This window comes from Simochromis diagramma, unplaced genomic scaffold, assembly GCF_900408965.1.
Source record: "Simochromis diagramma unplaced genomic scaffold, fSimDia1.1 OVJJ01000596.1, whole genome shotgun sequence".
NCBI lineage: Eukaryota > Metazoa > Chordata > Actinopteri > Cichliformes > Cichlidae > Simochromis > Simochromis diagramma.
This window is the reverse complement of record NW_024387245.1, coordinates 17,839,390-17,861,222: the sequence shown is the minus strand read 5'-3', so window position 1 is coordinate 17,861,222 and position 21,833 is coordinate 17,839,390. Positions and strand designations below refer to the sequence as shown.

Here is a 21,833-nt window from a genome sequence, read left to right as displayed (position 1 = left end):
GGTTTCTAAGCAGAAACCTGCTTGCATCCCTGTGTTACAGGCCTCATGTATACAGTAAGTCTCCCAATCCCCTACAGATCTTAGAGGAAGTTTATGTTTGTGCCCCTGAGAAATTCTCATCTCTTTTACAAATTTATCTCAACATGTTTTTATTTCCCTCTGGATCTGCATTTTTAATGAAGGAATTTAACAGGACAACTTACTGAAACAGTGATAATCAGAGCACCAATGCTGGTCCTCAGAGGAAACTGGTCTTATCGGTCATCAATTAGACAAAGCCCCCCACTTCCTATAACTGTCTTGCACAGGAAGCATCTCCCTAAGTAGGCTTCCTTTTGAAGTTCAGGGAATTTTTCCATGGTACTGGTCATTCAATATTTTGGTTAATGTGCAGGAAACTAGGGCACAGACACCGAGCTGTTAATTTTAGACTTGAAGACAAGCCATATAAACTTTAAAATATATAACAACTTATAACAGAGCTCTGAAAAACATCACTCCCTTTCTATCCTGAAAATGATCTATGCCTTACTACTGTTCCCCAGATCCCCCTGGGCGGCTGACCATTTCCTGTCAAGTGCCCAATCACACACATGTTCGCTGCTCCTGGGTAGAAACTGTAAAGACCTTTCTGCCAGCAGAGTATAATGCCTCCTTCAGGTAAGAGCTAGTTACTGCACAGAGTTGAATTTTGAATGCAGTGTGTATAGTTTGCTAATATATAGTATATATCAAATTATCCTTCTTTGAGTCTGCCGTTCTTCCTCCAACTTGTCATATGGCTCTTAAGCTGGGCACGCTTACTTTTGCAAATTGTAGTGTTCTTAAACAGGAAACAATACACATTTAAAGTGTTTTCATGGACTGCAGTAGACACTAGCAGGAACAAGACTGACTCTTAAGGACTGCTGAGTAAAGATTAGACATTCAGCTGGTGGACAATTCAACAAATAAATAATAAGTGTAAACAAATACAGTCACAATATGACTTTTCTACTCTGAGATGTAAGCATACTGAAGCACTGAACCACAAAAGGGCTATTAGATCTTGTACCTTTTTGCTGTTGAGGTAAATAATTTCACTTGTGCCATTGTCATTTCTGTTCTTTTTATCTTTTGTCTCACTGGTAAATGTTTGGCACACTTCGAAAAAATTCTTATTGGGAAACACTAGAAGAGACTGATTCTTAATAATTCATCTGGAATTTACAGACCACACACTACACAGCTTTATCTGGTCACTGTAAACACCATAAGCCTTGGCGAAACAGACTCTCAGAGCATGACATTTATATCAGCCTGACATTTATTTAGAGGCTTCAGTATTGAGCTGTGGTGAATTGGTTGTACTATCTTTGCTGTCTTTAGCACATATTTCAGTTGTCATTAACTCTAAATAGCATTTTTTGTGTGTTTTTAAGCAATGGTAAAGAGTGGAGCCCATGCGTCGTGGACGTCACCCAGAAGCACTGCGATGTAGTTCACCCTGCTTTCTGGCAGCCCATCCATACCCTTAGAATCACAGAGACGAATGCGCTTGGGTCTAAGAATACAACCGCCAGTGTTAAATTACATGAGCTATGTAAGATCACGCTAAACACACTTGTGTAATATAGACCTCATATATACATTACATTTTAAGGATTTTTTTTCCCATTTCCGAAATATTACCTGCATTATGAATAAACACACAAAACAAATTCTGGGAACACAAAGTGGAATTTCACACATGCACAGGTAAAGTTAAAGCAAACTGGTGTGTACAGAAGACAATGCATCATCATATCTAATGACACACGTCTGTCTTTGTTACTGCTGTTATGACAATGCCCTTGTGATTCTCATATTATGACCTAATTCATCCTGTTTTGCTGCATCACTGTCTACATTTTCACTGCTCTCGAATAGAGGCGTTCATAGCTGTTTGAGATCAGTGAATGGCCATTAGATGTTGTGATGTTGTTCACCATTTTTCCCATTCTCTGCATTTTTGTTTAACACACAGGTGAGGGCAATATTTAAAACAATGACAATAGTTAATGAAATCATTGAAGTTAAATTGGATTCATTGTACCAGTTGTACCAGGTCATGATTTTGTTTCAACATACTTTATTTCATTAACGTCATTATTTTAGAGTTTTTGATCACCAATAGTAACATCAAAGTAAAACAGCATGAGAGATTTTGTATGTTTTTTGCCCAGTGAAAATAACAAAATATAATACTTAATCAAATTTGATTTAATCCTGTGTTTTCCAGTAAAACCAGACCCTCCAGAGTCAGTGTTGGTGAAGGAACTTGAAGGGTATCCAAAGAAGCTACTGATCTCATGGAGATTTCCCTCTTCCTGGCCCCAGCATGATGCTTTTCCTTTGATATTTCATATCAGATATAGGCCACAGGGCTCTATGTTCTGGTCAGAGGTTCGTAAGCAAGACCGTTGATTTCACTTCAATGTCGATGGGGTTGTAGTTAGGAATAAACTTGAACATGCACATTGGAGAAAATATAACAAATGTTTCAAATATTTTACCAGCAGTTGAAAATAACTTTTTGATTTCCAACTGATAAAGCACAACTTTCTGCTTTTATAAACTGAGATAAAACATTAAAAGCCGCACAACTGTTTCACTGTTTTTGTTTTGGTAAGTCACTTTAAACACACTACAGCTAAACACAAGGGGGGAAGTGTTGGTCATGAACTTCTGCATTGCGGTTTCTTTGTTTTAACTTTCTAAGTTGACTGCTACCATCTTGTTTGTGTGTGTGTGTGTGTGTGTGCTCCTTCCCTGACATGTTTCTCTCTCTTTTTAACCAGATTTACTCTTTGGATAATTCAATTGTAATATGGGACGCTCTGGCAGGCCACCTTCACCAGGTTCAGGTGCGAACCCGTGATGAAATTAACGCGGAGAGCCAGTGGAGTGAATGGTCTCCTCTGCTACTCGGCAGGCCCTGGGAAGGTAGGAGGAAAAATTAAAGTAGTCCGTATCAGTCATTTTATTTTGAGAGCAAATTTACGGTGCAAAAATGCGATCAATAAATTAAGGTATTATATAGATTTGATTAAAAGGTAACACGATCAAATAATTATCTTTAAATACACTTAAAGTTGAATCACATTCAGTTAAGAGTAGTATTAGAACTTTTATTAAAGGCTTTGTACTATTCCTGTCTACTGACTAAAGTAAAAAACTTACTCTGGGCCTGTGTTTGCCTTACAGACTATACCACCCCTGAGCCTGATGTGGAGCCAGAGGACATCTTTACTCTCCCAACCAAATCAAAGCCTGAAGCCTCCACTCCAAAGTCACGGGGTAAGACACCAAATGAAAACTGTTATTACAATCAGTTATGTTGGGGGTCAACTAGAGTGCAGCTAATGTCACTAGATTAGTACTACACCACCTAGGTTGCTACCACAATTACCACAACCCCTTCTAGCACTACTAATATTAGACCTGCTCTGTAACAGTTGCTATTACCGTTTCATTACTAAGTAATTTTAACCATAAATGATTTTCATTTATTAGCATGTTTTTAGCAGCAGGTAGCACAACAGTGTAGCGGCTCAAATCTTGGATCAGTTCTCGCATACTGATGTTTCTTGATTGTTTTTTTCAGCTCTCCCTCTGTCTAGATTTTACTCAGTTATCTTCAACAGCTGAGAAGCTGAGGCATTATTTACAGTTATTAGAGGAATTAAACACATAGCAGTAGAATGAAAATTATGTTTATATATGCATTTTGCTTTCCTATAGCACTTAGAAAGGTCTTTCTGGTTCTTTGACCCAATAGCCCCTTGAACTAGTGTGGATGGCCTGACCTTATGTTTTGTAAAAGTTTTACAAAACACAAGACATTTTTAACTCGAGAGTCCCAGACTCCGGGTTAGGTTCGGAGAGTAGTCTGGCACTTAGTTGTGGTCGTCAAACTTAAGGGTAAGAGGCTTGGGGATGCGTTAATGTCTGCGATGTCATCACAAAGACAGCCAATTATACATTTCCCTTGCGTGTATGTGTGGTCCTCCTCCTCCCCCTCACACATAGCATGGGGTAGACAGCAGTCACTGTGGAGGAAATACTACTATCAGAGAACAATTTTTAGCCAAAATATGAGCACCTCTTGTCCAAGTGATTTTAAGTGCACTTGATACTGCACTTACTCCAGTTTCCAGTAACACGCCCAACAAGTTTGAAGTGGATCAGATGAACAGTTACTGAGATAGAGGGGAAAAAAGAGAAATATGTTTTTTTAATGATGTAGGTGTCCTTCAGTGTATCTATTGGCCCTTTTTTTGAGCATATATTAGATGAAAATGATTGAAAACCACTGAACTATGCGAATCATAGCCTAATAAGCGCAAGACGAGATGTTTTTACCTTGTGTTTTGGTGGCGTTGAGAAGGCTCATCGGGCATTGATGCAGCAGCAATCTCTAGGAAGGCATTTATTATGGTTATTACTTGTTACTTGATAGAACAGTGCAAGTAGCTTGTGCCTGGCTTCATCACCAAATTACATATAATTGCAGTAATTGGCACCTGTGGGTTGTCATGTTTTCTACGATGCTGTGTGCACACTGGATGAAAGCAAAGTACATGGCAAGCTCAGGTATACATGGGAAAAAAACAGAGTTAAAAGCAGCCTGCAGCTGCAAGCATGCCGTCTAAAATATACACATCCAGGATACGCACAACAAGTATACACCCACCCACACGCAGTATATACAAGGAGACAACTACAGGTTTGGCAGTGGAGGACAGGCTAAAAGCCTGTGACTGGTGCTGTTGGATTATTTAAACTGGTGTCCTGTGAAGCAGATGTCTTCTTCTATTTGTGTCAGCGTGTGAGAGAAAGCACTGTCGTTTGCAGATGTGCTCATAAATCACCTTTTAATGCTGTCAGTAATATGCACTTTTGCTTTTTCGTTTTTGGATGTGTTGGTACTTTTACAGTTCGGGGTGATGTTTTCTCTCATTTGTGTATGTGAAAGCGAGTTGTTTACTCCTCTCAGTATAATAAATGCATGTTTGGGTGAAAAGCCATAATGGCAGATTTCAAATTAGCTTCTCACCAGGGAGTAATTAAATCCAGGAACACACACAGCTTTTTTTCTTTCCATTTTTGTCTCACATAGATGTGTAAACTTCTTTTTTTCTCTCCCCATGTTATGCCAATTTGGACTTTTATTGTATTTATTTCACTGCACTTTTACATCTGCTTATTCCATCATGTGTGCGTTCGTCTCTCTGCAATGTCCTGTGTGAATTCTGTCATCTGTCCTTCTCTGTACCTCCCACCCTGCTTGTTTTGCTGAACCTCCCTTCTCCTCTGCTCCTCTTCTCTTCCCACCCAGGTTCTAAACACGGGGATGAAGGTAATTTAGGTCTGGTGATTCTCCTGGTTTTGTTCTCTGTGGTCATCCTCACCACCATCTTTTCCCTCATCTTTGTTGTGTGGTAAGAAAAATACACACACAGGCATATCCCACATCCACAGTCCATGACTGTGTGGTCTGTGTCTCTGTTTTAGTTTGAGTAACATTTTTTTCTTTGTTTTTTTTTTTTTTTTTTTTTTGGATAGCCTGGCATTCTTAAAGTTTTTGTCAGTCAGTGTTGATGTTTCATTTTGTATATCCAGGATGAGACAGAGGCGACGTGATCATGCCACCAAACAAGAGCTCACCTCTATGGTCAAGATGAAGTCCATCCCAATCTAATGTAAGAAACTGTTACTCTTTTTTTTAGAGGCTTTTTGCCATTTTTATTCCCCCCTTACATAAACTATGCTGCATATATGAACATACCTGTCTGTTTTTGTGTTTAGATGAGCACATTTGGGAGTTTTGACAGTTTCAGACATTTCAATGGTGAACAGATTCTGTGGCAAGGAGATAATTAAACTCCTAATTAAATGTCACTGCTTTCAAATTTGTATAAGTACAGCAAAATGCCCTCAAAAGAGCACTAAGCTAGTGAGCCACTGCCTAAAGAAGAACCAAAATGGTTCAAAAGAATGCTATAAACAACATTCAGACAACCCTTCAGATAGCTAGCCAACTTGTGATTATAAGGCTAACACACACACACACACACACACACACACACACACACACACACACACACACACACACACACACACACACAGATTATAACCCTCTAAGTATGGCTGCATATTTGTCATCTAACTCTGCTATTTAAATCTGTGCTTTTGTAAAACCTTTTTCCCTCCTGCTTCCTTCTACTCTGCTCTCCTTCACGTGCTCCCTTCCCATCTTCATTTTTCATCAGCTTTTTCTCCTCTCATCTCAGGTTAATTTGAAACATCTTCAACCCATCAGCCCCTTCTGGGGTTTCACCAGTGAGTCAGCCTGTACCATTCCCCGCTGTTAACATGCTGACCATTCATATTTGGCTACATTAACCACAGAGCGTCATTCAAGAGTCCATCCAGAATCCAAGGCAGCAGGAACTAACTCATGTAAAGAACTTGACAAAGTAAGGTCATTACCAGTTTATATCGGCTGACTGATGGACAGTTTTTTTTGAAAGATTTCCTTGGACATATTCAGTGACTACAAGTGCACTACCCATAATGCAACATGAGACTCCTACCTGCCGTCCATGGGTATAGGGACAGTCCTCTTCACTTCAGCAATGCTCACTACTACACACGACTGTAGGAGCAACACTGCACAGGGACATATGAGTTCACTCATAACCAGTGCTCTGTCAAGTCTCCCCAAACATTTTTTTTTAAACTTTTAAGCAACAAATAAGGAAAAACAAGTGCAGCTGCCAAACAGGAGCAAAGGGGAACATTGTTTCTGGAACAACTCGTCACCCAGAACTCCTCACACTCTCAATCACTGTGAGAGGTAACACATATAGCGTGTGTTCATTCTCACCTCGACTGATTGACCGACTCAATGCTGTGAAGGAAGCAACACTTCTGCTAATTTCTGTGCGTGTCTGATGCCAAAGAAGCAATGACGGGCATTATGGGCTCAGGTGGGAGGCAGGGAGCAACCTGTCACCTGCTGCTGGCATGAGGGAGAATATGGACATAGAGAATGAGGTCCGGGGTTTAATAGACTTTGTTTCATTTATGACAAGTGATTTTATGTTGCATGATATCCCTGTTATGTTGTCTGGCATATTAAGTAAAGGTTTTTTTTCTTTTGTTGTAGTTCTTTCTGTCCATACATTCACTGTTTCTAAATGTGTGCGAATGAAAGACTCCCATAAAAGAAAGAGGGAAAGATACTGGCCTTTCACAGATCACCAGCATTATGAAAATACATGGATTCTTAGTCATCTAGAGAATATTAGAGCATACATATTCAGCTGTTTTGTCTAGATGCCAATAATAATAACCCCAGGGTCATTATGTTAAAAAAAATGGGAGTGTGTTTTGTTCAGATTCATTATTAAGTCAAACCATGAAATCATAAGAAAAAGAGGAAAGTAGTGAATCTGAAGAGCTGGAACTTAAAATTTTAATTGGAATAGATGAAAATTGTTGTCATAAACTGACTGGTGTAGTCAGCCTTTTAAAGACAAAATATGACATAATGAGGCCATTAAAAAAAGTTTCCTTATCATGTTTTTTTTTTTTTTTTAATAAATTACAAGATTAGAGTGATGTTACTAATGAAATGAGGGCAAAGGTTTAGATCAAAAGGGGCCCTCAAAGGGCCTTTGAGGGGACAAAAGCAAAAAGTGCTACAAAGTAGCTTGCTTTATTTTAACACGAAACATGGAAAGTGATGCAGAAAGTGCTGCATTTGATATCGTTAGGAACAATGTGTGTACTCGCACGCCTCATAACTGTCCATACACGAGAGAGGTGCATTCTGGGTGGTTACTACGGTCTTGTTCACCATAGTAACTAACATCGAAAGGGGTACGCAGCACTAGGCTTTCACTGCAGTTACTAAAATGAATGTAAACGATGGTTTTAGGATGCTGATTTTTCTTGGGGTTTTTTGTTTGTTTTTTAGGGGACATTTGGGGAGAGGAAATAAACAGCGGGGCATTGGCACAGATCGAATAGTTGCCATCAACTGCAGAGATTGTACAGATCTAAGAACTACCTGCATCAGCTGCTCAGTTAACCTTTGAGTTTATGAGGTAGATCAGTGCATGCTGGGCGGTGGTGGAGATGAGCACGCACGCAATAAACTGACAAGAGTAACTCTCGCTCACTGTACATCTGTCTCAAAACCCATCGCCTCACGGAAAACACTCGATTTCTGGGTGGCCAACACTTAAAAATACCTCCGATACAGCTTGTCTGCTTTAGTCCTGCTTTTCACACCTGTGTCTATAAACCTTGTGTCCTGCTAGCTTTGCACCACAGATGGAACCGAGAGGCTCTTCTGCTTGAGAAGCAATTTTTCTTTCTTTCTGCTGGTTTGGTTGTTACATTCTGCTCATCTAAGGCTGTGTAGTTTCTTTTGCTGGCTGTCATTTCAGAAACACAAGGTGCATCTAAGTCCAACTTTTTTTTGTTTTTCCCAGTTTGGCAACTGTATTGTCTCTCAAGCTAGCTCCACATATTATGCATGGATCCAGTTGAAGCTTTTTTGTATATTATTGTATATCAAACTTAAAAAAATGCATACCTATGTTATATGTGGTGTTTATATGTAAGGAAAAAACATAATCTTTGGGGTAGATTGACAGACATGGTTTAGCTCAGTCTTGTGTTAAGGACATTTATTTTTAATAAATCTGTCATTCTACACCAATATTACATAGGTAAATACATTACATGCTCCCTGTCAATCACTCTAGGTCAATACTAAAACTCACTGGACGGATTGGAAGTGAATACAGTGTCAATGAAGGGAGACTTCAATAGTATTAATAGCCTGAGCTAAGCCATTTCTTGTGAGTCTTCCCAGCATTGTGTATGTGTGTTTTTCCCCCCAGTTATATGAAGCTGTGTTACTGTACGATTACTGTATGGACAACGTGTTTACTGAGTTAGTCCTTATCCAATGTTTAATTCCTTTTTTTTCTTTTTTTAAATAGAACCACAAATGGATGTTTTCTTTTCACTGACACTCTCCTTCCTCCATTCTTGTGGCAACATTCACAAAGACAGTGAAATATTTTAAAAATTATTCGCAGAGTCAATTTGAGAACCCGCCCTTTACTTCCTTTTTAAATTGTGTTCCAGTAAACTCGGGGCTCTGATGGATGTGAGATATAAAAGGATGCATTCGGAGCTTTTGTACTAGAATGTGCACACAAATTTGATTTTAATTTCTTCTGTTTTTTGTTTTTGTTTTAAATATTACTATTGGTGCAATGAATGTCATCTTTTTGTCATTTAAAACAATCTTTGTAGCTGAATCTTTGTATAGTAAATTCTTTTTCTTATGCTTGTCTTGTCCTTCCAAGGTCCAGTCAAAAAAAAAAAACTTTAATCAAGAGTGAACCCACTACCTGCTCTCTGTGTGACTTTTATACTAAATATTCAGTTTTATAAGGCCAAATTAGGAATTTAAAAAAGATGGTAAATATAACATAGAAGCCACTTTGCCATAATTACTGGATTTACAGGTAATAAAGTTAATATTTTTCCAATCTACACAGTAATGTAAAAGTGAAATACCTGTTTTAAAGATATTTTTATGATAAATATTCAAAGTAAACTTTGATAAATTGTATAAACCATCCATCAGATTCAATTTTCCGGGCACAGTGCCATATATTTTAAAAGGTGCCTATAAATAAGATGTGTTTTTACTATTACTATTATTATCATTATTATTGTTATATCAGTGACTGTTGTTCACCCTGTCTATTTTGTTTTTAAGGGTTCAATGTGACATGTTTTCTGTAAGTGTATGCCTATGGAGTTCTTTCTGTGTCTTTCTTGGTGTTTTTGTTATTTGTTTTGTTTTTTTCTGTGTGGACAAACTTCATTTACAGTCTGTTCCTCTGCGATATGTGACAGTTAGAGGAGCCTGTTGACTTTTAGTTCTTGCAACTCCGATGAAACTCAGGCATCCATTCTCAGATGTACATAGTCATTTTTGTTTCCTCGTGTTCAACAAATATCACCATAAGCTGTTTTTTTTTTTTTTTCTTCCTTCCTGTCCTGGTGTCTGTGAAATTAAAAAAAACTATTTTATCACACTTCTATTCCTTTTTTTTTCTCTTTTGTTTCCCATGAAAATTCAATGTTATGGTTCACTAACCTTTTGTCCGTAGTTTCCATTATCTTTTCAGTACAGCTGTGCATTTGTTTTATAAAGTTTATCTACTTCCTTGTGTATCACAGTTTATTCTTTGGTTGTTTGATGGAAAAAAAATCCGATTGTCTAGAGTTACTCAAAAAAAAAGATGTCTGTTATTGTTTGGTCCTTTGCGTTGTGTAAAAGCTGAAAGAATTTCCCCTTAAGGCCTTTTCTCTTTGAGGCAGTTTCTGACGTCTAAATGCTTAAGCTACCTTTTCTTGTCTTCGTGACAAGGAATTTTAAGATTAATAATTAGAAGGAAATAACCCCGATATTCTGATCACACTTTGACAACAGTCTTATTTGTGGTGCAGGGGGGTTTAGCGCAAAGATACTTTGTCGTAGACAGACAAAGTTGGTGGCACCAGGTAGTGCTACTAATAAAGTCAAAGAAGGGTGATGAATATCTCTACACCATGTAAGGAAATATAACATAAAAGGCAACGTTTGTGGTGCAAATAAGACAAGTCTTCATTGTGGCTCTCAGTGCTTCTGTTTATGCCTATCATAACAGCCGTACATTATAGCTCAGAAACCTTTGATATTTAAATCTCATAGTGTACTCGGTGCAGTCGGGCGTGACACTCTCAGCCAAATAAAGAGCTATAATCTTGGTGATAAAAGGAAAAAAAATGTACAGATTCATTTTCCAATCTGCGCTTCTGTTTGAGCAGTGTAAATCAGTTGGAGCAAGTATAAACATACTGTGAGTGGAATACACACAGTATTGTATTAGCACATTAGCACAAGGGCTTTGTACTGACCCTATAGGTCAGTTTAAGACAATACCACTTAGAAAGATAAAAGCTGTTATTGCTCGTGTTTGCCATTGTTAGTTTATAAATGGAGGTAACTGTCTTATGTTACCAACAGTGAGCTTTGCCAAGTAAGCCTTTTGGTTAATGTATCTCAGACCAGACAATTACTGTATATGCTTAGTGTTTCATAGCTGTGCACTCAACTGTGCTTAACGAGGGATCTTAGAACATTTATCCCACCAGGCATGCACTGTGAAGCAGGATTTTGTCTCCGGTAATGTCAGGGTTAACCTTGGCTTTTTTAGGACTATGAAGGTAGTTCGTTTCTTATCAGGGTTTGTCACTACAGTAACTTATGCTGGAGCAGGGCCTGAAAAAGTCAACAATCCTTCACAGATACAAACATTCACAAGCAGTTTTGAACCAAACTTCCTTCGTGAGGTTTGAACCCAGGATCTCCTTGTTCTAAGGTGACAGTACTAACCACTGAACCAAAGTCTTATTAGACCAAAGGCTGCATTTATCTGGTTTTTCTGGGACACTTCACTAAAACTTTTCTGGTAAAATGCTGCCTCCTGGTGGTGAAAGGTTAAAACTGGCAGTTTGCACATTTGCCTTTCACACAAAAAGATCTCGGAGGAGGCCTGAGCTAGTGTACTCCTACTGCTGGACGAAAGCCCAGAAAAATAGGATTGTGTCAGGATGTTAAATCAGTGCCAAATCAAACACGTGGATCCTCTGCAATCCTGTGGAAAACAGGGGAACAGCTGAAAGTATGCCCACCCCCCTCATTTCTTTATTTTTGAGCAAATAACCAGACCTTGCCCCGTGACGAAAAGCTTTCAGAGCCCTTAGAGAACTTCAGAAAGATGCAAGTCATTATACAAAAACACAGCAAATATACACAGGATACATTTTATTGAGATAAAATAACACTACATTAAAACTATCTTGTTACTATATACTTTACTATTAAACAAAAACATATTTGTCCAAAAATACAAAACATCATTTTAAAGCACAAAACTTAAATAGTGCAAAATCCAACACTTAAAGTCATATGGCAAACATAAAAGAGAAAATGACACTGGCAGTTAAAGTGGGACAACAGCCAGCGTGTAAATTCCTTCCATAAGCACTAAACTTCAAGTTAAATAGGTGTAAAGTGGAGGCCGGTGCTCTGTTTGCCCCTGTTAAAGCTGTTTTTCCGCATCCTGGTAGTCATAAGCAAAGCTTTACAATGCCTTTGTCTTCTATGTTGGTTTTGTTTTATTTAAAACTCCAGTGTTACTCAACGCTTCTGTTACTCAAACAGTTGTTTCCGATCCGTTCTGTGACCCTTCCAAGAAAGTAGCAACAAAACAGACAAGCCTGTAATAAATCAAATAAAGAGCACTTCAAACTATTATGTACCAGCAAGTTTGTTTGTTTTTCTTCTCCCAAACAATGAGAACTTTCTCCCCCTCATCCATTATTTTATTTCACAATCACAACTAAATATTCCTGACTTACCTCCACTTACTAATGGAAATAAATAAATAAATAAATAAATAAAGATCATCAAAAGTGAAACTACAGTAGCCACCTAGTGGACAACAGGCACAACTACAACCTTAATCACCAAGCACCAGCTTTACAAAAATGTGTCCCTGTTTTCCATCTGGAAACAGACAATTCAAGTCCACCTTCTCTAATACTGAAAGCATGTTGCTTATATTCAAATACCCATTTCTAAACCCACTATAATACAACATTACTAAGCATCATTTAAACCAGTGTATAATACTGTTAATGAGTGTTTGTTATTTGGTCTACATCTAAAAACAGTGTAATGACAAAAACTCTATATGTGGTATATCTTTGCTGCTGATAATGCAGCAAAGTGATTATAATGAGTGAAAACAAACAGTCCTGCAAACCCTGTTTTCACCGCTGAAAAGCTAAATTTCAGCATATAGACCAGGGGAGACCAACTCCAGGCCTGAAGGGCCGGTGTCCTGCAGGATTTAGATGTGTCCTTAATCCAACACAGCTGATTTAAATGGCTAAATTACCTCCTCAACATGTCTTGGAGTTCTCCAGACGCCTGGTAATGAACTAATCATTTGAGTCAGGTGTGTTGACCCAGGGTGAGATCTAAAACCTGCAGGACACCGGCCCTTGAGGCCTGGAGTTGGACACCCCTGATACAGACTGTACCTCACACTGTTAGCCATATAAATATGGCAGCATTATGGGAGGAAAAATGCTGGAACCACGCACAGATAATTAACACAGCATGTCCCCTTTCTTCCATTTTGATGATTAAATCTAAACTCAACTTTTTTTCAAGTTTCACTCCATGCTGTCCTCTTTTCTGCTCATGTTTAGTGTAAAAACAAGATGTCAGTCAGGACACCGAATCACACCGACTTTACTCGTCCGTCACAGTTTTTGCTCCAACGACGAGGGCCGAGCTTGAAGCTGTCAAAGAAATACATAACAGCAGGAAGCCAAAACCTAACTGAGCATCTTTACTACAGCGTGTCTTAAAAGGGGATTCATTCCCTTCCTGTGATGATTGACGTGCACAGTAAAGAAGCCTCAGAGCCACATATAACTCACTGTTGGCAAGGTTTCACCTTTGGAATAAGGAGACTTGATGTTATCCATTTCTGTGGCTGGCTCAACTTACCCTACAAACTGATTTCTAAAAACTGACCATTACCGAAAAGTTATGACTGAGTGCACATTAAGGCTTCTCCAGGCAGGAAAATGAAAGTTGCAGTATGTTGACATGCTGGATATTACAAGCATTAACAGCCAAAGACAACATTTTGTTTAGCTGCTGGTAATAGACATGGGAAATAAAGAACCGTATGTGGGCAGATTTTTAAGGTACTATAAAGAAAAACAGTTTTGAGGTGCACTAAGAGTGAAACTGAAAGACGTCTCGCAGAGCCTGGAGTTGATTTTGCCTTTGGTTGACGTTTCCTTCAGCGCCCTTTGAATGAGGCTGGATAGTGACAGTAAAAGTGATGAACCTCCATCGGGGTTTAAGTCTGTGAGGTGTTGTGTAGGTGAGCAAAAAGTTGGGCAAGCCCTGGTAAAAAAGATATGACTAAAAAGAGGGTTCACATCTTTACATTTAGTCCCCAGGTTATTGAAGAGGATTCTGATACAAATCCATGCCATGAAAAGGAAAACAAACAAACAAACAAACAAAAACAGTGATTGGCACTTATATTGGGATGTTCCCATTTCAAAAAGCTAATTTAGTATTTTACAGCCATCTCCACCAATGAAAAGTCATACGTTTACTGTTTCCCTTATAATATAATGAGCTTTCTCATTCTTTTGTGAGAAAAGAAAACAAAAAGTTTTCATTATTTATGTCAAATGAACTGAAAAATGTCTTCATAGCCATATATACGTGTTCTTCAGAATTTAAAGGTATTTGATAATTATTTTAAATAGCTAAGAACATTTTTATCCAAAGGTGATCCAAAGTTGGTGATGCCTTAAACATCGATGGCCACCCCGTGTTTAGTGAATATCACATCTCTGGTTCCCGTCAGGTACATGAGCACTGAACACAGGTGAGGGAGCGTCGCCGTGGTGCTGACGTATAACCAGTATGGGATCGGCGCCGTGTTGCCGAATGGGCACACCCACAGGCCGTGGCGCACTGCATCCCGGACGTGGTGTGTCACCATGGAAATGAAAAGCATCCATGGCAAGGAGCACCAAGCGTCTTTGAGGCGCCCGAGCCACATGAGGAAGCGGAGAGTGAGACAGATGATGGGAATGAGAGAGGAACAGTGCAGCGGTGGACGCTGAGGGAGTGAGACAGCAGCCTGGAAGAGCAGTGAGAGACGGCGTTAGCACCACGTATATCCTTTGGAAACATGTCAATCCATGTCAACAGTGTTCTGTACTGTGGAGATCCTGTCATGAGTCATGCTCCAGCACACACACACACACACACACACACACACACACACACACACACACACACACGTGTATGAGGTATAGGGCTGCCACGATTAGTCAACTAGTCACGATTACATCGACTATCAAAATCGTCGACGACTGATTTAATAGTCGACGCGTCGTTTGAAGCTTTGTAAGATCACAAAGGATGCAGGAATAAGTAGTAGGATTTAAGAGTGTAATAACGGACTGAAACAGAAGATGGTAGCACTGCATGTACAAGGATGCCAGCTGCCGTTAAACCCTGAAGAAGAAGAAGAAACTCTGTCCCAGAATTCATAGCGCAGCCCAGCTCAGTTTCCAACAATGGTGGCAGCTAGTTAGTTTTAATATTACTCTTATTATTCTTTCTGGGTCACAAAATAAACGTTTAACATATTTTCAGGCGAGAATGTAGCTGTGTAAACCTCAAATATCTGCTCGGTTTATCAGGACACCCGGCAAATCGTTTTCAAACCCACCGCCGTCTTTCACTACTCAGGTTAAACATATATAAGTCACTTAGATAAATTAAACATGTTATTGTTTGGCTTTTTTTCAGTATTTTATTTGTTCCTGAGTAAATCGGTTTGGCTGAGATTAAAGTTATAGTTTTTACACAGCTGAATAAACGTCAAGCAGACAGCTGATTATCAGAAGTGTGAGATGCTCGAGAGTTTACTCCGGTGTCCTGTTATATTTTAGATAGCAAGGAGTTTATTAAACTTCACCGAAACAATCTGCAAATTTCATTAAAATGTAATAAACTATCATCTTGTCTTTATTTTTAGTTAGCACATACCTTAAACACTTAAAGCTGTAAGCTAATGATAGTTATATAAGAGCAGATGCATGCTGGTGCAATAATCTATACGTTTTACGTCCAATGGATGCATGATCTGACTAGTCGACTATCAAAATAATCGTTTGTGGCAGCCCTAATGAGGTACATCTCTAAATGTTTGTATGTATGCATATGTATACATACTTACATATGTATATGTAGATGACAGGTCAGATGCGTCTCTTAGATCTTTGCTGGAACTTTTTGTATTTATATGACTTATAGATGCTGTTCAGTCTTTTCACACTGCACACCATGCTAAGATATACCAAGTGTTTAGCTAATTGCTCTTTGAGAATCACTTTGTTGGTGCTGACATACAGTTTTATGCCTGTCAATTAAACTGTTATCTACTGTCTGTGTGTGTGTTCTCTATCAGTAACACAATGAAAGAAGTTACTAACATTTTTTTGTAGATTCAACTAAAGAAATGAGAACCAATGCTGTGTTTCTGCCAGTGAAAGTGTCTAAAGATACAACTTAAATTTTTGATACATTGCTACACTGTCTGGCTGAAAGACCAAAAGAATAGTCAATATTTCAATGATGTAATGGATGACAGTCATTTTTTAACATGCATATAAAATGAAGTAGTATTTTTCTTGGTGCGTCACCATAGCTCACCCTGTGGCTTGTGCTATGTTCCCGGCATAAAATCCATATCAGAAAAGCCCAGATTGAATTCTGCCCCAGGCCTGTTACTGCATGCCACTTACTTTCCCATCATTTCTTCTGTGTCTAACTGTTGTTATGTAACAAAGGCAAAATACCCCCCAAAAAATCTTTTTCATAAGGATCCAAACTTATTAATATTCAGTGGCCATTTGGAGTAGAAACCATTTGCACTCCAGCAAATGGTTCTCCTGGCTCGCTCGTTTGATTTAGCATCCCCGTGGATTATCTGACAAAGAAACTGAACACATTTACAAGAAAAACATGGCTGCTGCCAAACACAAACACCTACAATCCCTGATAAATAGCAACTTATGAGGCTTAAAAATAAAAACAAGTCTGTGAAATTAAAATTTTCTGCATGGGTTGTTTCAGTGTTTTCTCTCAGTGGGAAGGTTATAATGAACATTGTTTCCTGTAATCTACTATAATGGCACATGTATGGGTGCATTTAAGACTTAATCACTAAATAATTAGCTCTCCAAGAGAAAGGTGAAGGACTTAGGGAATACTTTGTACCCTATCATTTGTAAGCTTATTAAGCATTCCGATTAACCCTCTATGGCGAAAGTCTTACCTTGAGTGATAAGGATCCAGCCATATAGAAGTGGTCCAGGTCTATGATTGATGCCAGGAGCCCTGCGAGTAACACCTCATATAAATCGCTCTTTTTCCTCAGTCCAATAACAACCGCCCATGACCACAGCCCCACCAATCCGTGCGTGGCGTTGTCCAAGACAGCACGCAGCCACAAGTGTTGCTGTATGACAGACAGCTGGAGGGCGTGGTCTGCCACCACACAGAACATCCCGAGTCCTGCCGACGCCAGCAGGGAGGCGGAACTGAAAGTCTGCAGGAGGGCCTGAGCTCTCTCCGTCTCCAGAGCCAGGCTGAGAGGTATGGGAGCACCATCTCCTCTGAGGCCAGGTCCCAACAAGGGGGACGAAGAAGGGGAGGAGTCGAGCTTGGAGTAGAATCCTTGCATGTTGTTAGATGGCTGGAGGGGCCAGTCAGCATTAAAGGTCAGCAAGATTCAGGCAAACTGGAATAAAGGAAATAAAATGTTCATCATTCACTGCTTATCTGAGCAAACGTGAAGCAATCACACACACACACACACACACACACACTCTAATGCATGTTCATGGACACAAATTTTATTTTATTTACTTATTTTTGGTGACAGACTTTGACACTGATGTATTTTAACAGGAAGCATATTTTGTGTCTTATTTAGATTCTTTAGAGGACACATGTCAGCTGTCCTGAGGGCTTTCTAAAAGCAGCTTCCACTGTATTGCAACTCAAACCTAACTGGGGAATTTTTATAGACAAAACATAACCAAGGAGTTCTTAATGATAATAAAATAACAATTAAAACAATCCAACTGTAAAATTCCCACTACCACCACCCCCATCCTGTCTCCAAATGTGGACAACATTGCCTTTTAAAGGTGAAATATATTCATTTGACATGAATCAGTGCATATGAAACTGGAGAGATGAAAAATTGAATATAAAGGCATAAAATAAAGGATAATTCATTTTAAATTAATTCATGTATGAAAAGCAGAAAGAAAACCACCTGAAAAATGTGTGTCTGATAAATGAAACTATGGGCTCATTTAACAAACTTCAATGTTATTATTTATTTATTTATTTAAATTTTCATACCTATATTGTTTCTGACCATGTCTGTCCCTTTTTGTTGGCTGGCAGGATAAGATGCAACGTTACCAAGCTCAGATCATCAACCTGGTTTCTTAAACACAACAATGAGTTCACTGTACTCAAGTGACCTCCACAGTCGCCAGATCTCAGTCCAACAGAGCACCTTTAGGATGTGACTCACACCCTAAAGGAAATCTCGGAGGAATCTTTCCAGCACCTGGTTAAATCCATACCAGGTAAAAGGGGGAACAACCCAATACTAGCAAGCTGCGCCGAATAAAATGTCCAGTAAGTGCACGTATTTCAGTTACAGATCATACCTATATGAAAAGAGCATAGTATTAAAAACAAAAACCACCCCGCACCTTCCACATAGGAACAATACCTAATAACAACACATAATAAAGTACTGTGGAGAACTGAACAACAAATACAAAGTTCACACACATAAGACAGTTTGAGTTCCCTGAAAATCCACAGCTTTCCAACACCCAGATTATTTTTTATTTTTTGGACCATGGGGGCATGCAAAAATAGATCTGATGCGTCTCATGCAACTGAGCGAAATGTAGGACAGACTCAAAAGGCGCCCTGCTTTTGTCTTTTACTACCAGCTGATGATGCAACAGCAGTGCTTCTCTTGAAGATGCTCCTATGAATGAAAATTTAATTAGCTGGTTATTTTTGTCACCGGCTAGCGGCTCCAGCTCAAGTCCCTGCCTGCAAAGCTCCTTGCGGTCCGCGTAATGTTTGTTTGACTTGACATTAAAGTCAAACAAACATTAAAGACATCTTAATTAGACCCCATATACGCGAGCTAAAATAACACCACAGACAGTGCTAGGCGCTACGTGGCTAGTAGTGACAGAGATGCTGCTATGTGTAGGCGGACAGCAGCTGTCACGATTAGCGATGGATTGCACGTCATGACAGGCATCGTCCCCGATTTAAAATTAAGAACAAATGTATAACCGATCAATAATAGATTTTTTATGTCATTTTTGATGAAACGCTTGAAAAATAAACCAACACTTACCCCATTTCCCTGCATCCGTAAATCTACTGAAGTGTTCACACTTCTTCTGCTGTGTTGTGTTGTAGCGCCAACGCTCAGCGGTGCTTTGCTGCCACTCGCAGGTCATGAGTGGGACCCACCAGCAAAGTATCGCTGGAAGACCAGAAGGGTTCAAATCCACTATATTGCCAAAAATATTTGCTCGTCTGCCTTCATACGCATATGAACTTGACTGACATCACATTTTTAATATGATGTGAATGCATGCTTCCTTTGCAGCTATAGCAGCTCCAGCGCTTCCGAGTGCTTTCCAAAAGGTTTAGAAGTGTGTTTATGGGAATTTGACTATTCTTCCAGAAGCACATTTGTGAGTCAGACCAAAAGTATTCTGTCAGGTTGTGCGTCAGGACTCTGTGCAGAGGTGTCAAGGTCTACCACACCAACAATTCTTCAAAACATGGATGGCCTTTTTCTGTTCCAATTGTCATGTTATAACAGGGAAAGGGGCCATCCTGAAACTGTTTCCAGAAAGTTGGGACCATCCCACCTCCACTTTTCACTTGGCACAATGCAGTCAGACAAGTACTGTTGTCCTGGCAACCACCAAACCCAGACTGGTCTGTTGAATTGCCAGACAGAGAAGTGTGATTTATAAAAACACATCTCCATTCTTAAGTCTAGTGGCACCATGTTTTACACCACTACATCTGAGGCTTTGCATTGCACTTGGCAATGTAAGGCTTGAATGTAGCTGCTTGGTCATGGAAACCCAATCCATGAAGCTCTCTGTGCAGTCTTCTTGAGCTAATCTGAAGGCCACACGGAGTTATGAGGACTGCTTCCACTTGGTTACAACAGATGACTGTGGAATGTTTAGTAGCAAGAAAACTTCATGACTAGACTTGTTGCACAGGTGGCATCCTATCATGGTACCATTCTGGAATGCACTGAGTTCCTGAGAGCGACACACTTTTTTACAAATCTTTGTCTGCATGCCTAGGTGCCTGCTTTCTTACGCCTGTGGCCATGTAAGTAATTGGAACAACTGAATTGATTTATTTGGATGGGTGAGTGAATACTTTTAGTAATATAGTGGAGGTCAGGGGGGAAGCAGGGCCTGTATGAAGACAGCAAGTGAGCGATGAGTTCTGGGGTAGAATTAACAGATGGGTTTCAGGAGGAAGTGGGATTATATCACGGACCAACTCTGTGCCTCTTCTTGTTCGCAATGGTTTACAGATGAGGTCAGGCAGGAGTCTTTGTGGACTATGATGTCTGCAGATGATGTTGTAATCTGTAGTGAGAGTAGAGAGGAGGTGGAAGAAAGCATATAGAGGTGGAGGCATGCTCTGAGAGAAAAGGAATAAAAGTCAGTAAAAGCAGGACAACTACAAGACTGAGACAAGTGTAACAGTCACAATGCAAAGAGCAGAGGTATTGTAGATAGATGAGGTTAAATACCTGGGGTCAACCATCATAAGCAACAGACAGTACACAAGAGAGATGATAAAGAGAGTGCAGGCAGGGTGGAGTGGGTGGACATGACTCAACAGACTGACAAAAGAGTACCATAACACAAGTACAAGAAATACCTTTTAGCAGAAAGGTGATTCAGTTCATGTGAACACACTGCTTCCTGTTCCCACTGTAAACACTGTGAAATGAACCAAACCTTTACCTGGATGACTAAGCATGCATCAAGTGTCATTTGTTTCAGTGGGACAACAAACTAAAAAGCAAACCAGGGAATTAACAGTGCTCTCACTCCAACTGCCAAACTGCCAAGCACTGTTTCACTGTGCTTGGTGCTGCAGAAATATCAAAACATTTAGAGAGGAGATCAGACTTACATATAAGGAAATGTTCCTTTCCTTTCCTTTCCCTATAAATTTGCTAATACAAGTTGCCACAAGAGGGAGAAAGAGTCCACAAAATGTATCTCAACACTTTAAACGAGCACACACCCAAATAATAATAAACACCAAAGGAAATTTTATTAAAATAATAATTTCTTACTTATCACAGTGTTACATTCAGACTTCTCCATTACATACACCATAATCCAAAGATGAAAAAAAGCCTCCAAAATAATAATTTCATGCCTCTAAAATACATTTGGGCTCAAGTTTAATTAAAAGTGCATTTCTGGGGTGAATCCGACAGCCAGAATAATTCTAATATTGAACCCCGGCTGGCGGAAAATATTAATTCTCATATTTCAAATTAGGCAAACCTGCTGAGTGGAAGGTATTTAAATAGGTGTGTCAGTTCAAATCCTGAAACTTACCATGCAATAAATTTTAATTTCACCACTCATATTAAATCCAATTTTAATAATGTCTCTATTAAAGATCCGAGATTAGATCTGTAACGACAGAGTCTAATCTCTTTTAATGGAATGCCTTTAATGTGCCAGTTTCTCTTTATTGTATCCCTGTAGATCAAATTCAATCTAGATGTGTTGAGTTTTTTTCTACATTTATGCTCTGTCTGCCCTTTTTGTATTTTTGTCCCCCCTTTGTTACACCGAGTTCCACACCGAGTTCCACTTGCACATGTACTTATCTATTTTATTTTTTTCATTTTTGAGTATTGAATGGTGCTGCAGTGCGCGTCTGCTTTGACATTTGACAGACCATTCTGCTGCTCACACAAATCCTCATTTGG

General features: G+C 39.3%; 2 protein-coding genes across 5 annotated transcripts in view; one reads left to right on the top strand and one right to left on the bottom strand.

The window, feature by feature from the left end:
* il11ra (interleukin 11 receptor, alpha) overlaps window positions 1-12,418 on the top strand; it is a 54,181-nt gene extending 41,763 nt beyond the window's left edge. Inside the window, exons 5-12 of one of the 3 annotated variants that reach the window (XM_040000228.1) lie at window positions 546-660; window positions 1,422-1,582; window positions 2,261-2,424; window positions 2,820-2,964; window positions 3,226-3,318; window positions 5,360-5,462; window positions 5,644-5,723; window positions 8,006-12,418. In XM_040000228.1, the coding sequence (XP_039856162.1) occupies window positions 546-660; window positions 1,422-1,582; window positions 2,261-2,424; window positions 2,820-2,964; window positions 3,226-3,318; window positions 5,360-5,462; window positions 5,644-5,722 (860 nt within the window). In that variant the 3' untranslated portion in view covers window position 5,723; window positions 8,006-12,418. Of the gene's footprint in view, window positions 1-545; window positions 661-1,421; window positions 1,583-2,260; window positions 2,425-2,819; window positions 2,965-3,225; window positions 3,319-5,359; window positions 5,463-5,643; window positions 5,724-6,293 lie in introns of all 3 variants that reach the window. The other 2 variants (XM_040000227.1, XM_040000226.1) reach the window with 2 other exon arrangements.
* Window positions 12,419-13,503: 1,085 nt separating this feature from the next.
* On the bottom strand, window positions 13,504-19,314 carry tmem267 (transmembrane protein 267). Of its 2 annotated transcripts, none has more exons than XM_040000233.1 (3): window positions 19,188-19,314; window positions 17,058-17,522; window positions 13,504-14,849 (listed from the first exon to the last, which is right to left on the bottom strand). In XM_040000233.1, the coding sequence occupies exons 2-3, from the start codon at window positions 17,463-17,465 to the stop codon at window positions 14,514-14,516; spliced, it is 744 nt and encodes a 247-aa protein (XP_039856167.1). In that variant the 5' UTR covers window positions 17,466-17,522; window positions 19,188-19,314; the 3' UTR covers window positions 13,504-14,513. The 2 variants fall into 2 exon arrangements, with proteins under 2 accessions (XP_039856167.1, XP_039856168.1); XM_040000234.1 differs by lacking the exon at window positions 19,188-19,314 and adding an exon at window positions 18,155-19,168.
* Window positions 19,315-21,833: the final 2,519 nt, after the last annotated feature.

Bases quoted from the DNA above. Each gene is read 5' to 3' on its own strand.
- tmem267 (XM_040000233.1), bottom strand. From the start codon at position 17,465: ATGCAAGGATTCTACTCCAAGCTCGACTCCTCCCCTTCTTCGTCCCCC. The intron at 14,850-17,057 runs GTAAGACTTTCG...CTGCTCTTCCAG, and splicing joins CTGGATCCTTATCACTCAAG to GCTGCTGTCTCACTCCCTCA.